Raw genomic sequence first — 16612 nt, forward strand, 5'->3', positions numbered from 1 at the left:
GGTAGACATGGTAATTATTAACGTGTGTCAGAATTCATTACACGGCTAGACATGTGAAACCCCCAGATACAGAGCAAAGAGTATAAATAGTCATAGAAACCTCTTTTGATATATAAAAAATGGCAAATCACAAATACACAAGCCGGGCAGAGGCTGGCGAGATTTTTGTGCAATCAAAAACACGAAATGGAGGTCTAGTTAATGTTATTTATAAAAAAAAAAAAAAAAATTAAAAGTAGGAAACATTTGCACCCCCCAACGATCCTACGATCTCCAGTGCCATCCATTGACCATAATGTACATTATTCCTGATTGAGGAATTTTAGAAAAAATACAACATTATGGCCACTAGAGGGCACTTGGCATTTGGTTCTCATACCCCCATCATTTGGTTCTCATACCCCCCCCCCCCCATCATTCAGTTCCCAAACCCCCCATCATTATGTTTATATACCCCATCATTTGGTTCCCATACTCCCATCATTTGGTTCCCATACCCCCATCATTTGGTTCTCATACCCCCATCATTTGGTTCTCATACCCCCATCATTTGGTTCTCATACCCCCATCATTTGGTTCTCATACCCCCCCCATCATTCAGTTCCCATACCCCCATCATTCAGTTCCCATACCCCCATCATTCAGTTCCCATACCCCCATCATTTGGTTCCCACATCCCCCATCACTTGGTCCCTATACCCCCCATCACTTGGACCCCATACCCCCATTATTTTGTTCCAATTCTCCCTCATACCCCCCATCATTCAGTTTCCATACCCCCCATCATTCAGTTCCCATACCCCCATCATTTGGTTCCCATACCCCCATCATTCGGTTCTCATACCACCATCATTTGGTTCTCATACCCCCATCATTCAGTTCCCATACCCCCCATCATTCAGTTCCCATACCCCCCATCATTTGGTTCTCATACCCCCCATCATTTGGTTCTCATACCCCCCATCATTCGGTTCCCATACCCCATCATTATGTTTACATACCCCCATCATTTGGTTCCCATACTCCCATCATTTGGATCTCATAACCCCCTATCATTCAGTTCCCATACCCCCATCATTTGGTTCCCATACCCCCATCATTTGGATCTCTTAACCCCCCATCATTCAGTTCCCATACCCCCATCATTTGGTTCCCATACCCCCATAATTTGGTTCCCATGCCCCCATCACTTGGTCCCCATACCCCCATCACTTGGTCCCCATACCCCCATAAATTTTGTTCCCATTCCCCCATCATTTGGTTCCCATACCCCCATCATTTCTTTCCCATACCCCCATCATTATGTTTCTATACCCCCTTTTTTGTTTCTTTTACCCCCATCATTTGGTTCTCATACCCCCATCATTTAGTTTCCATACCCCTATCATTTGGTTCCCATTTCCCCATCAAATTGGTTCCCATATCCCCATCATTCGGTTTCATACCTCCATCATTTGGTTCTCATACCCCCATCATTTGGTTCCCATACACCCATCATTTGGTTCCCATACACCCATCATTTGGTTCCCATACCCCCAAGGAGTTTGGATACCCCTAGTTAAGAACCTCTGCTTTAACAGATTCGTTTTTAGAAGATTCTACAGATCAAATATTATTTACACATTGACATCGGTATCATGGAAAAGCAAGATACTTACAAAGATTGCAGGCTGGGCAACATATCAAACTGGTTAGGTGGAATAGAAGTTAAAGGATTGAAGGATATATTCCTAAAAAAAAAAAAAAGCAAATATGATAAATAAACATCCACATAGTACAATAACTACTGTCCTATCAGACATGGAGACATCTAGCATACTGGTATACGAGGCTATGGGAATAGTTCGAGAACAAAAACCCATACACACTCATAGGGGACTATTTATAAAACATTTTTTATCGCATTTATTTATTGTAGAACTAATAACATAATTTATATTTATTGGTCCTTTTAGCTGTGCAGAGCAATGGCTTTCATGTTCATATCTGTTAGCAGCATCCTATAATCCTATCCATGTTTGTTCTTTTTTCATTTTAGATTTGTGACCACTACACTATAACTTTCCTACTTCTAGGTTACTCTGTTGAGTCCCATCCACAACTACAGTATATTAAACTGTATATAAAGTTTGTGAACACTTGACCATCACACCTACTGTATTTGAGCTTGTTGTACACCCAATTCCAAAACCACTGCCATTAATATGTATTTTTCCCCATTCTTTGGCTATAACAACCTCCACTCCTCTGGGAAGACGTTCCACGAGATTTTGGAAGGTGTCTGTGGGAGTTTATGTCCATTTGTGAGGTCAGGTACTGATGTTGGATGGGAAGACCTCACTCACTCAAAAATTGGGATTCCAATTCATGCCAAAAGTGTAGAGGGGTTAAGGTCAGGTATAGGTAAGGTATAGGTAAGGTATAGGTAAGGTATACAGTATACACCTACTGTATATGAGCCTGCAGGACATCCTATTCCAAAAATATGGTCATTAATTTGAAGTTACCCCCCTCTGTGGGTATAACATCCTCCATTGTTCTGGGAAGACTTTCTGAAAGATGTTGGGGGGTGTCTTTGGGAATTTGTGCCTAAATGTGAGGTCAGGTGCTGATTTTGGATTAGAAGACCTGGAGCACAAACCAGTTCATCCCAAAGGTGTTCAGTAGGGTTGAGGTCAGGGCTCAGTGCAGGACACTGGAGTTCCTCCACACCAAACTGGTCACACCATGTCTTTATGGAGCTGGCTTTGTACACAGGGGCACAGTCATGCTGGAACAGAAAAGGGTTTTCAGTAGGATTAAGGTCCAAAGGTGTTCAGCAGGGTTGAAGTCATAGCTCTGTGCAAGGGACTGGAGTTACTCCACGACCTCAACTCTACTGAACACCTTTGGGATAAGAATATCTCATCCCAAGAGTGGTCTGTAGGGTTAAGGGCAGGTACTGATGTTAGATGAGAAGACCTTATACCAAAGGCCTTTCAAAAGTAGGGTTAAGGTCATGGCTCCGTGCAGGACACTCGAGTTCCTCCACAACAAACTGGTCACACCATGTCTTTATTGAGAGGTTGGTTAAGAAGATCTAAATCATTCCAATTCATCCCAAAGGTATTCAGTAGGGTTGAGTTCAGGGCTCTGTACAGGACACTGGAATTCCTCCATACCAAATTGGTCAAACCATGTCTTTATGGAGCTGGCTTTGTACACAGGGGCACAGTCATGTTGGAACAGAGAGGGGTCTTCACCAAACTGTTACCAGAAGGTTGGAAGAGCAGCATTGTCTTAAACAATGGTTCCCAACATCAGTTCTCAAGTACCCCCCCCCTCAACAGGCCATGTCTATATTGTATAAAATAGCGTTCATAAACACCAAGCCTTTGACATTGAGGAGATCTTGAAGGAGATCATGAAAACATGACTTGTTGGGGGTATTTGAAGACCGATGTTGGGAACCCCTTGTCTAAATTGTTTTTCCCCAAAGTGTTACCACAAGGTTGGAAGAGCCCAATTGTCTACGATGTCTCTATATGATGGAGTATTACCAGGACCCTTCACTGGGGACACCTGAAATCAATCGTTGGGAGGGGGTTCATCTACTTTTGGCCATATAGTGAATCATTAAAGGCAAAATAAGTACAACACTCACAGCTGTTGAAGTTCTTGCAGGTTGGCGAACAGTGACGGGGGAAGAGTCTCCATCTGGTTAACAGAAAGGTCTCTGTTTATGGACAAGGTAACATAATAGACGGTTAGATGTTCCATCAAACAACATTTTGAGTTAATGAAAATCTATAGGAGGGAAGGCAATATATAAGCAGATTAAAGGCTAACTCCACCTTTTGCACCATGGTACATGTTACCCATGTAACATGGTACAAATGGGACACGACTCTTGTGTTTAAACAATATTTGCTTATCCCGGAGCTCAGCTGTAAAGCAAGGTAGTGTATTTTTTTGACTGTTTGTTTCCCATCACTTCTTGTCCTGGAAATGCAACAAGAAGTTAGATAAAATCTATCAAAGTGAGGAGAATCCCTCCTCTTAGATAGAACAGTTGTCCCCGTTGGAAGGTTTCATATCACCTCTTGTTCTGGTGACAACTGTTGGATTTTTCTATCACTTTGAATAGTGATGAGCTAAGGTTTTCGGCCAAACTCTCTGGAAGCTGTCAGATAGTAGCAGGCCACCCAGTCAACTGTGCCCATGGAATTCCCCACCCCGCAGCCTCACGTGACAAAGGAGTGGGGTTGCTGGTGACGTCATTAACCTGGTATGGGCACTTGGCTAAATTTGGACAAAGTCAATGATCAAATATGGGCCATGTGGCCATATTAGGTCAATGATGTCACCAGCATCCCTGTCTCTTTGATATAGGTGGCTGCAGGGCAGGGCATTCCCCGGCCAAAGCAGATTGGGCAGGTGGCCTACCATCCATGTGACAGTTTTCCACACGTTTGGCCTGAACCTTAGCTCATCACTAGCAGTGACAATGGTCACAGGACAATTAGAGAGGGTGAACCTCCCAGGGGGGACACAGGTAACAATATAAACCAAACCTGGGCTTTAACCCTTCAACACTCCATCCAACAATTAGGAGAAAACAGCATCCAGTTTACCATCTTATATCAGGATCTACAGTAAATTATCATAGCTACTGTAGGTCTTTGTGTTTGTATTGCCCCCGAATGATACTGGCTGTGACCAAAGCAAAGTTATTAGGAACAGAACAACTCACAGGTCCACCAGCTTGGGCATTTGAGTCAATGCCTTGTTCTTGATCTCCTGTATCTTGTTTCGGCGTAAGACTCTAGAAGAGAGAAAATGAAAGATCACGTTATGTCAGCAAATTGGGGGCGATAGGAACCCCCCCCCCCCCATAACTTTTTAACTGAGAGATATTTTTTTTTTTAATTATTGCACACATCTGAAAATGCACACCAAACATGATATATTTCTGAAAGCAGAGACCCTGGAGAATAAAATACAGCCCACCCCAGTACCTTCCCAGAACCAGCCGTGGTTCAAGGCATGCTCCTTGTTCATTGTTGATGTATTCTGGTGGTTGGAACGGAGACGTGGAGCCAGTAAAAAATGCTAAATTATCCTAAGTACATTTTCTGAAGCAACTCTACCCCTGCTGGCTAAAGCCATCCTCTGGTAACACATATGGTGGATACTGAGATTGTACAATTCTGCATCACTGTGCATCTATACTCACCCGCCGCTTTATTAGGTACCCTTGTTCAATTGCTTGGTAACACAAACTGCTGATCAGCCAATCACATGGCAGAAACTCAATGACGTGGTGAAGACGACTTGCGGTGGTTCAAACCGAGCATCAGAATGGGAAAGAAAGGGGATTTACATGACTTTGAACGCGGCATGGTTGTTGGTGCCAGACGGGGCTGGTCTGAGTTTTTTCTGGGATTTTCACACACAACCATCTCTCGGGATTACAGAGAATGGTGGGAAAAAGAGAAAATATCCGGTGAGCGGCAGTTGTGTGGAGGAAAATGCCTTGTTGATGTCAGAGAAGAATGGACAGACTGGTTCCAGATGATAGAAAGACAACAGTAACTCCAATAACCACTCGTTACATCCAAGGTTTGCAGATGACCATCTCTGAATGCACGACACATCCAAACTTGAAGCAGATTGGCTACAGCAGCAGAAGACCACACCGGGTGCCACTCCTGACAGCTAAGAACAGGAAACTGAGGCTAAAATTGGCACAGGATCACCAAATTTGGACAATAGAAGATTGGAAAAACGTTGCCTGGTCTGATGAGTCTGGATTTCAGCTGCGACCTTCAGATGGTGGGGTCAGAATTTGGCGCATGGATCCATCCTGCCTTGTATCACCGGTTCAGGCTGGTGGTGGGGGTGTAATGGTGTGGGGGATGGGGTATCACCGGTTCAGGCTGGTGATGGGGGTGTAATGGTGTGGGGGATGGGGTATCACCGGTTCAGGCTGGTGGTGGGGGTGTAATGGTGTGGGGGATGGGGTATCACCGGTTCAGGCTGGTGGTGGGGGTGTAATGGTGTGGGGGATGGGGTATCACCGGTTCAGGCTGGTGATGGGGGTGTAATGGTGTGGGGGATGGGGTATCACCGGTTCAGGCTGGTGGTGGGGGTGTAATGGTGTGGGGGATCTTGGCACACTTTGGGACCTTAGTACCAATTAAGCATGGTTTATACACCACGGCCTACCTGAGTATTGTTGCTGACCATGTCCATCCCTTTATGACTACAGTGTCCCCCATCTTCTGATGGCTCCTTCCAGCAGGATAATGCACCATGTCACAAAGCTCCAATCATCTCACCACTGGACAATGAGGTCTCTGTACTCCAATGGCCTCCACACTCACCACAACTCATCACAACGTGATGCCATCATGTCACTATGGAGCAAAATCTCTGAGGAACGTTTCCAACCCCTCGTTGTATCTATGCCACGAAGAATGAAGGCAAAAGGGGGTCCAACCCGCTACTAGCAAGGAGGACCTAAAAAAAAAGTGTCTGGTGAGTGTAGATCTCTGTGCCAAAGCCTGATTTATTTGTTTATGCAACAATCCTGCAATTACTAGTGCATAATACAAGGTGTGCTAGTGGTTGCTCCCAATTAAAGTACCAAAGATTGGCCCCGCCTACACTCAGGCATGGTCCACCGTCTCCACAGTCATGGAACCCACCATGCAGCCATCACTGGTGTGCATGTACACAGGAAGCGGCTGCAACAAGAGGGTTTCAGGAGATCAGCAGCACAAAGAGTAAAAAAAAAAAAAAAAAAAAAAAAAGCTGAAAACGAGAATTTTTCTTTAAAGAAGACATCAAAGAAGACATTTGTTTATGATACTCAGAAGACACTCGGTCATGGTTTATATCTACTTTAACTCTACATGAATGAAAAGATTATCTGCATTTCCGTTATATCCATGACCTGATGGACAGACTCAGAAAACTATTTATTAAAAAGCAAAGTGCCCGCTGCTTTTTCGTAAATTGGTCCCTCTTCGCTTTTTTTTTTTTTAAACATTTTTTAAATTTTTTCCATGGAAGACATAATTAGGATTGACTGTCTTTCAAATGAGGTAATTTGGTTTACATCAAGAAAGTAATTTTAGTTGCTAATTATATCTGTGTCAGGAAAATACTGTCCAGAGAACGCAATGATAAACACGGGTTTGTGTTTAAATTCGCGGAGAGGAGAAGCCGCGGGTTTGCGCTGACAGTTTTACGAAGATATAAAGCAGTTGTGAGAAGGAGGGTCTGGCTGTGGGAATGGGCCAACACTGAACCTCTCCGAAATATCTCTGTATGTAGGATGGGGGGGGAGAGACTCCTCGATCCATGGGTGATCAAAGCCCCAGTACTTTATGAAATTAGGAAAACAGGTGATCAAAGGAGACGTCACCCAGATATGCTAGCTAAGGTGCTTGGCATCCAGATGTGGTGACGGATATCATGGATGACTACAAAGATCTGGCCATCCTCAAACTGGATATTCTCTGTACCATTCTACTCAGCACAATATCCTAGAACATCTCAAGCAGAGACGTGGTGTGCAAGGAGGAAAGCGCTGATATCAGATCACATTGTCCAGATTTAATCCTATTTAGATTTATATCACAAAAAATCCAATGTGTCTCAGGGTCTTCCTTCGTCAAGGCTTTGCAATGTTAAAGTGTGTTCTGGACTGATAAAGCTGGAAGGATCCTCACGGGTAATGTCATGGTTTCACTCAGCAGGTGATGCGGGCTCACCTAAGGCAAAGTAGTAGGTGGTCTTCACTCTTCACCCACCAGAGCTCCTGATGGAGGAGAGGCTAAAAACCCTATTGATCCCACTTTTCTTCACTACAATGTCAAATGTCGTGGCCCCCCGGGATTGCTCCACCAAGGGGGTAAATTGAACAGAATGGCTATGTTGTGGGGACTGTACATAAAATGGTCATAGGCAGGAGGCAGGCAAGAGAGCAGTCAGGTCCAGGTAGAAGTCAGAAGCAGGCAAGAGAGAAGTCAGGTCCAGGCAGAGGTCAAAAGGCAGGCAAGAGAGCAGTCAGGTCCAGGCAGAGGTCAAGGACAGGCAAGAGAGCAGTCAGGTCCAGGCAGAGGTCAAAAGGCAGGCAAGAGAGAAGTCAGGTCCAGGCAGAGGTCAAAAGGCAGGCAAGAGAGAAGCCAGGTCCAGGCAGAGGTCAAAAGGCAGGCAAGAGAGAAGCCAGGTCCAGGCAGAGGTCAAAAGGCAGGCAAGAGAGCAGTCAGGTCCAGGCAGAGGTCAAAAGGCAGGCAAGAGAGAAGCCAGGTCCAGGCAGAGGTCAAAAGGCAGGCAAGAGAGAAGCCAGGTCCAGGCAGAGGTCAAAAGGCAGGCAAGAGAGAAGTCAGGTCCAGGCAGAGGTCAAAAGGCAGGCAAGAGAGAAGCCAGGTCCAGGCAGAGGTCAAAAGGCAGGCAAGAGAGAAGCCAGGTCCAGGCAGAGGTCAAAAGGCAGGCAAGAGAGCAGTCAGGTCCAGGCAGAGGTCAAGGGCAGGCAAGAGAGCAGTCAGGTCCAGGCAGAGGTCAGGAGGCAGGCAAGAGAGCAGTCAGGTCCAGGCAGAGGTCAAAGGCAGGCAAGAGAGTAGCCAGGTCCAGGTAGAGGTCAAAGGAAGGTGGCAGGCAAAAGAATAGTCAGGTCCAGGTATATATCAAAGGCAGGTGGCAGGCAAGAGAGCTTTTAAGTCCAGGAAGAGGTTGAGTTGAGGAGGCAGGCAAGAGAGTAGTCTGGTCCAGGCAGAGGTTGTGGTGAGGAGGCAGGCAAGAGAGCAGTGAGGTCCAGGCAGAGATTGAAGGAAGGTGGCAGGCAAAAGAATAGTCAGGTAAAGGTAGATGTCAAAGGCAGGTGGCAGGCAAGAAAGCAATCAGGTCCAGGCAGAGGTTGAGGTCAGGAGGAAAGCAAGAGAGTAGTCAGTTGCAGGTAGGGGTCGAAGGCAAGAGAGTAGTCTGGTCCAGGCAGAGGTTGTGGTCAGGAGGCAGGCAAGAGAGCAGTCAGGTCCAGGCAGAGGTCTAAGGCAGGCAAGAGAGTAGCCAGGTCCAGGTAGATGTCAAAGGCAGGTGGCAGGCAAGAGAGCTTTTAAGTCCAGGAAGAGGTTGAGTTGAGGAGGCAGGTAAGAGAGCAGCGAGGTCCAGGCAGAGATTGAAGGAAGGTGGCCGGCAAAAGAATAGTTAGGTAAAGGTAGATGTCAAAGGCAGGTGGCAAGCAAGAAAGCAAAAAGTTGCAACGACCGCCATTTTATTCCCTAGGGTGTCTGCTAAAAAAAAAATATATATATATATATATATATATATATATATATATATATATATATATATATATATACATATATATATATACATATATACGTTTGGTGGTTCTGAGTAATTTTCTAGCAAAAAAAAAAAAGATGATTTTTACATGTAGGAGAGGAGTGCCGGAATAGGCCCCGGTATGGAATTGGTTAATGACAGCTTCAGCTGTAAAAAATATTGGAGTGGCCACTCTTATCAGAAGCCGGGGTGACAACGCAATTGGGAGACGCAGGTCGTTGTCACCCCATAAACAGGAAGTGGCTGAACAAGGCTCTTGATGGCAGGTTCAACCTGGAATATTTTAATAAAAGCTGCAAATTAAAAAAAAAAAGAGAAAAGTGGCGATTGGGTTTACAGCTACTTTAATAAATACCTCCATTTTACGCTTTCACTTCACCGCGTCTAGGTTGAGGCCGATATAACGATCTGTATGTTTCTTGTACAAACACTTAAATGCGTAGTGTAAATATTGTTATACAGCCCGGGAGTTATACGTGCGCAGCCTGCTGGGAGCGTCCCAGTAAATTTATGCTTCTGGTTGGAGAATTATTGGATGTGTTGTGACGGCCACTTACCAGCTAAACACACATTACTCATATGTAAAAGCATCATTAATGTGTCCTCTCCACTCGGCGAACATTCGCTTTATGTCATCGTTATCTCTGCATGCCTCCGGGATTAGAACAGTTCCCAGCTTCTCTACCGAGCTCCATAGAAAATAATCCCACTTCTAAAAAAAACAAAAAAAAAAAAAAAAACTAAAAAAAAAAAAATAGAAAAAAAAAAAAAATAGAAAAAATAATAAAAAAAAAATTGAAAAAATAATAAAAAATAAAAAAAAAAAAAAATAAAAAAAAGGATCTTCGCCCCTCGGAGAAGTGTCCCATATTCAGGGAACAATTACATGGTTGCATTTTAACGCACGTGCTTAAATGTGCCGAAACACGTGTGTCCAGGTTCCTTATCGTATAAAATAGTTCCAGTAGGGAAATGTGTATAAAAAAAAAAAAAAAATTCTGCATTTTATATAATGCATAGGGAGGCCCATAGACATCAATAGCAACATATGAATGGGTGTTCACAAAGCCTTGGTCAATGGTTGTCAAACACTTGAGCCCCCGGAAGGTTTTACCCACTCCCCCCCCCCCCCTCGCCCCCTCTTTATGACCAGGCCATTTTTTTCCTATTCAGCACTGCACTACTTTTAGCTGGTAATTTGCGTGGTCATGCAACACTGTACCCAAATTAATTATTATTATTATTATTATACAGGATTTATATGGCGCCAACGGTTTGCGCAGCTCTTTACAACATGAGGGCAGACAGCACAGTTATAATACAATTCAATACAGGAGGAATCAGAGAGCCCCGATAGAGCTTAATTTATATTATTATTATGCAGGATATATATATATATATATATATAGCGCCAACATTTTACGCAACCCTTTACATTATAAAAGGGAGACAGTACCGTTACAATACAATAAAATACAAGAGGGTTAAGAGACAATATTTCTGTATGAAGACATTTTTTTTTCTTTTTTTTCTATTGGTCTTATGTAATATTCAAATTTTCATTTGAAACTTATATTTTCACACAGACAAGGGCTTTCTTTTGGTGGTATTTAATCACCTCTGGGGTTTTCTTTGAGATATATAAAAAAAATAAAAATAATTACCCTCTGCTATATTATATATACGGTATATATATATATATCTATATATCTATATAGATATATATATATATATCTAGAGATATAGATAGATAGATAGATAGATAGATAGATAGATAGATAGATAGATAGATAGATAGATAGATAGATAGATAGATAGATAGATAGATAGATAGATAGATAGATAAAAATATATATTTTAAATATATAGTTGGACTGTGATAGTGTGGTGACGCTGGGGGGGGGGACTGACCGAGGATGACATCACCGGTGACGCTAATACAGTAATCAGGGGAGAAAAAAAAAAAAAAAACAGCCACATCGCTGCAGTCGCTGTAGAGAGCCCTCTGTTTACCAGTTCACTCTTCTGTCATTGGCTCAGCTGATCAGTGGGTCCCGGGGCCATAAATCATTGGACCCGCTGATCGGCTTGTGCTGTAGAGAATCCAGAAATGCTGGATCACGTACATTTACGCGTTCTGACGCAGCGAGGTCGCTCTGCCGCAGTAAATCTGAGGTAGGCTAACCTCAGATTTAACCTAAATGGTCAAAGTGATATTAAAGGTTCACTTTTTTAATAAAATAATAAACATGTTCTACTTACCTGCTCTGGGCTTGTATACAGCAGCCCCGATCCTCCTCTTCTGGGGTCCACCGATCACGTTCCTGGCTCCTTTCAGTACCCCCTGAGCAAGTGAGAAGAAGCTTCTCACGCAATCAGTTACCGTATTTATCGGCGCATAACACGCACTTTTTTCCCCTTAAAATCAGGGGAAAGTCGCAGGTGCGTGTTATACGCCGATCCCCTGCGATCCCGAGCTGTCAAAACTTAAAAATCGCCGACCGCGATTTGAAAATGGCGCTGCCGGCGCCGAAATACACAGAGCCGGTCCTCGGCTCTTTCCGGCGGCTCTCGTTTACTTTCGGCTCCACTCGTAGTCCCGAGCGGAGCTATCCGAACCTACTCGGATAGCTCCGCTCGGGACTACGAGTGGAGCCGAAAGTGAACGAGAGCCGCCGGAAAGAGCCGAGGACCGGCTCTGTGTATTTCGGCGCCGGCGGCGCCATTTTCAAATCGCGGTCGGCGATTTTGAAGCTCAGGAAGCAGGGACAGGGGATCGAAGGCTGCACTGGGGCAAGGCTGCACTGGGGAAGGCTGCACTGGGGAAGGCTGCACTGACAAGGCTGCACTGACATGGCTGCACTGACAAGGCTGCACTGACATGGCTGCACTGACATGGCTGCACTGACAAGGCTGCACTGACAAGGCTGCAATGATGGGCATTTAAATGTAAGTTTTTTTTCCCTTCAACTTCCCTCCTAAAAGTTTTTTTCTCCTTAAAATTCCCTCCTAAATTGGGGTGCGTGTTATACGCCGATAAATACGGTATTTAAAGTCAGTATTCACCCAATTTTTTCGAAGATTTGCAATTCCTTAAATCAGCTTCCTTGTCCACATGCTTGGGGAACAGAAAGAATCACTTCATGGAAGTTTATTAACTGTGAAAAAAAAAACTAAAACTGGAGTGACCGGGATATACTTACAAAACAGTTATACACTCCTGAAACACAGAGTTGTGGATGGTCTCCATCTCATTCCCCTCCAGATCCCTAGAAAGAAGAAAAGGAGCAAAAAACACATCAGCATCTAAACCATACAATATTATCATTGCTGTGTAATTTACAGTGCCTTGAAAAAGTATTCACACCCCTTGAAATTTTCCACAGGTTGTCATGTTACAACCAAAAAACGTAAATGTATTTTATTGGGATTTTATGTGATAGACCAACACAAAGTAGCACATAATTGTGAAGTGGAAGGAAAATTATAAATGGTTTTCAAAATGTTCCCCATCCTGTGTACAAAGCCAGCTCTTATAAAGACATGGTGTGACCAGTTTGGTGTGGAGAGACTCGAGTGTCCTGCACAGAGCCCTGACCTCAACCCTACTGAACACCTTTGGGATGAATTGGATGAGAAGACCCGGCTCACAATTGGCTTTCCAATATTCGTACCTGACCTCACAAATGGGCACAAATTCCCAAACTCTTGTGGAAAGCCTTCCCAGGATAGGTTGTTTGGTTGCAAAAAAAGGGACTGTTAAGAGCTATGCTGACCAATTGTAAGAATGAGCACCAAAATATTGAGGGAAGCCTTCCCAAGACAGTGGGGACAAAGGGAAGCCAACACCATATTAATGACCATGGTTTTGGAATGAAAGGTCCTGACCTTATCCCTACTGAAGACATTGGGAATGAATTGAAATGCCAATGGTGAGCCAGGTCTTCTCATCCAACAACACCCGCTCTTAACCCTTCAGGACACCTTTGGGATGAGGTCTTCTCACCCTAATGGTATTTAGTAGTTTTGAGGTCATGGACGAACTTGAGTGTCCGGCACAGAGCCCTGACCTCAACCCTACTGAACACCTTTGGAATGCCAATTGTAAGACCCCTTTCTGTTCCAGCATGACTGTGTACAAAGCCAACTCCATAAAGACATGGTTTGACCAGCTTGGTGTGGAGGAACTGAAATGTCCTGCAGAGAGCCCTGACCTCAACCTTACTGAACACCTATGGGGATAAATTGGAATGCTGGCGAGTCAAGTCTTTTTTTTTTTTGTGCCCAACATGTGAGCCAGGTCTTCTCATCCATTGTCAGTTCCCGACCTCTCACAAATGGGCACAAATTCCCAAAATCTTGTGGAAAGCCTTCCCAGAGGAGTGGAGGATGTTATAGCCACAAGGACGGCAACTCCACATTGATGGCCATTGGGGGAGAGAGGTAATTTTATACTAATTGCCCATGGTGTGGGTTTCCAGCAACCTCATATACACTTTTTTCCATATTTCTTTACATGGGAAAGGGATAGCCGCTCCCATAAATACATAGAACATAAAAACAAATTCCTTTTTTTCCTTTAGAAATACTTGTATATTAATCTTACGTTAATTTGTATATAATGTTAATAATACATTTTCCTAAATAACAGATTAAAAAGAAAACAAGTGAAGGTGTCCCTCTAATCATTATTATCAGAGCAAATACTTACAGCCAGTTAAGACGGGGCATTTCCGAACATAAAGAATTGCTTGGTATGGCACTTATGGAATTGTTTAACATGTATCTGCATTAAAATGGATATAAAAAAAAATGTCAAATATCTAGCATTGGTTACAGAGTTACAACATTTTATACAGGAATTAGCTTAAGTCCATATAAACAAAGTCCAGAGAACTCACAAAATTTACGATCTCCACTAATCTGCATTGTTCAAAACACTGTTTCACCTCGTAGAATTAAGCCCTTATGGGGTGAAACACTTCAGACATAGGAGCTTGAGCGGTGGTGTCCTGATCAATAAAATTTAGTGGAGATCGTAGCTTGGTGTCCAGCTTCTCTTCTTTGGATTACATTACGTGGGGCCAGAGACCAACCTGCTCCTGATGAGGAGTAGTTGGAGCATGGCTGTGCCTGGAGAGGAGACATTGATATGTATATCCAGATAATGCTGGTTTTGTGAAAATGTCAGGGCCTGGACCTGAACCTAGGACCTCTGCTGTGTCTGGCAGTAACTTTCCTTTTTCCTTGTTGCTGTGTCTGGCAGGAACTCTTCTCACTGAGCCACCTGAGATGCTGGACCGTTGAATGATCCTGCTTTAAACCTTGTTTTTCTTGAACTTTGAACCCTTAGCTCCTCCCAAGAACGTCCAGATTTAAGCCATGTTTCTGCACTTCCTGTTTGCCAGATTTTTGTGCTCTCTCTCCAGCCAATATCTGGCCCTTGCCACTCCTACTGCTGTCTGTATCTTTGCTACTACTCGTTACCTACCTTTGGCTTGTTCCTCAACTACCGTTTGCTTGATCTCAGCCTGCAACCACTTGTTACTGACCTTTGGCTTTTTTACGGACTATGCTTCCGCTTGATCGCTACCTGCTATATCTGCTACTGGACCCCTCCTGGTGGGGTGATTTTGAGGACCATGACCTGGTACTAAAATGTATCCAAACCCATCACCACCATCTGGAGCGCTGGTGAATACCGGTTAGTACTTAGAGCCCGCATCTTGGGTGAGCCCGCATCATCCGCCAGGGTGACCCGTTTGTAGGCCTGTCCTGCTGGTCGATGGTCCTCTTTTCTGTTATAGCTTCTGGACTCCAAGCTTGGCTCCTGACCGGGACAGAGCAGTAGACAGGGCCACATAATATTTTCTGCACCCCCCCTCCAATCCAATTGCCTTCTGCTGCCCCTCTCTTACCCCAGTTGACTGACTAGGCTTAGTATCACTGATAGATTGGACATTATAGCCACACAGAGTGCAGAGACTGGGATTATTGCGGCTGGAAGAAACGGTCCACCTACTCTTTTTCAGTACACCTAAAATGGAGAATGAGAATGGTAGGGAATACGGTCCTCTTTGAATACGGTCTTCCTACTTTGTTTAGGTTTCATTCAGTGAGGAGATCCACAAAAAGCTTTGCGGAAATTTCAAAGAACTCATTTATTTATTTGACTCAATTCCATGAATGGTGCACCTACAACGCGATAAGCTTGTAAAGTATTGCACATTGTCATTGATTAATGCAAAATGTTTGGAGTTTAAGTGATACAATTGGCTAACAAAGTTCTTAAAGATGCAAGTCTTCAGGATGCCCTAGATCCCTACTTTCGGGGGTTTATACAACTCTAACACCCACATATTTATATTTAGAGTTTCAAGCAATTAAACATAATTTTGAGTCCTTGTGGGCTTTGATGTTCCTTAGAATTCTAACAGTCCAAAGCATAAGTGATCTATTCACCAGCGAGACCCGAACGAATATTCCCAGAGGTTCCTGAAGTGTACTGAGATGTGTTGGATGTAACCTCATTAATTTATTCATTTTTTTTTACCTAATAAATGGATTCTTCAAAGTTTCGAGCATCTTTGTGTCAGGGCACAGGTGTGAACCTACAACCTCTGCCATGTCTGGCAATGTCTTTTTCTTGCTGAAAAGCCACCTGGGATGCATGACAGCTTTCTGGACAATATTTTGAATGATCCTGTCTTGAACTTTGTTTCTCTTGAACTTTGAAACCTTTGCTCTTCACATGAACTTCCTGATTCAAGCCATGTCTCTGCACTATCTGTTTGCCATATAATTGTGCTCTCTCCAGCCAATATCTCACTCTTGTCACTCCTGCTGCTGTCCGTATCTATCTCCACTTACACTTGTTACCGAACTTTTACTTGTTCCTTGACAATGCTTCTGCTTAATCCCAACCTGCAACCATTTGTTACTGACCTTTGCCTTGTAACTGACTACACTTCAGCTTGATCCCAACCTGCTGTATCTGCTACTGGACCCCGGCTTGCTCACCTCCTGGTGGGGTGATCCTTACTTGTTCCTTGACTATGCTTCTGCTTAAACCCAACCTGCAACCATTTGTTACTGACCTTTGCCTTGTAACTGACTACACTTCAGCTTGATCCCTACCTGCTGTATCTGCTACTGGACCCCGGCTTGCTCACCTCCTGGTGGGGTGATCCTTACTTGTTCCTTGACAATGCTTCTGCTTAATCCCAACCTGCAACCATTTGTTACTGACCTTTGCCTTGTAACTGACTACACTTCAGCT

At 43.9% G+C, this 16612-nt stretch overlaps 1 protein-coding gene across 2 annotated transcripts in view; it reads right to left on the reverse strand.

The window, feature by feature from the left end:
- Positions 1–16612, reverse strand: part of LOC141108812 (relaxin receptor 1-like) — a 155165-nt gene that overhangs the window by 21354 nt on the left and 117199 nt on the right. For both annotated transcript variants that reach the window (XM_073600764.1, XM_073600765.1), the window contains exons 9-13: positions 14045–14119; positions 12537–12602; positions 4733–4804; positions 3644–3715; positions 1659–1730 (exon numbers count right to left, since the gene is read on the reverse strand). In XM_073600764.1, the coding sequence (XP_073456865.1) occupies positions 1659–1730; positions 3644–3715; positions 4733–4804; positions 12537–12602; positions 14045–14119 (357 nt within the window). The remainder of the gene's footprint in view (positions 1–1658; positions 1731–3643; positions 3716–4732; positions 4805–12536; positions 12603–14044; positions 14120–16612) is intronic.

This window comes from Aquarana catesbeiana, linkage group LG09 (genome assembly GCF_042186555.1).
Source record: "Aquarana catesbeiana isolate 2022-GZ linkage group LG09, ASM4218655v1, whole genome shotgun sequence".
Taxonomy (NCBI): Eukaryota; Metazoa; Chordata; class Amphibia; order Anura; family Ranidae; genus Aquarana; species Aquarana catesbeiana.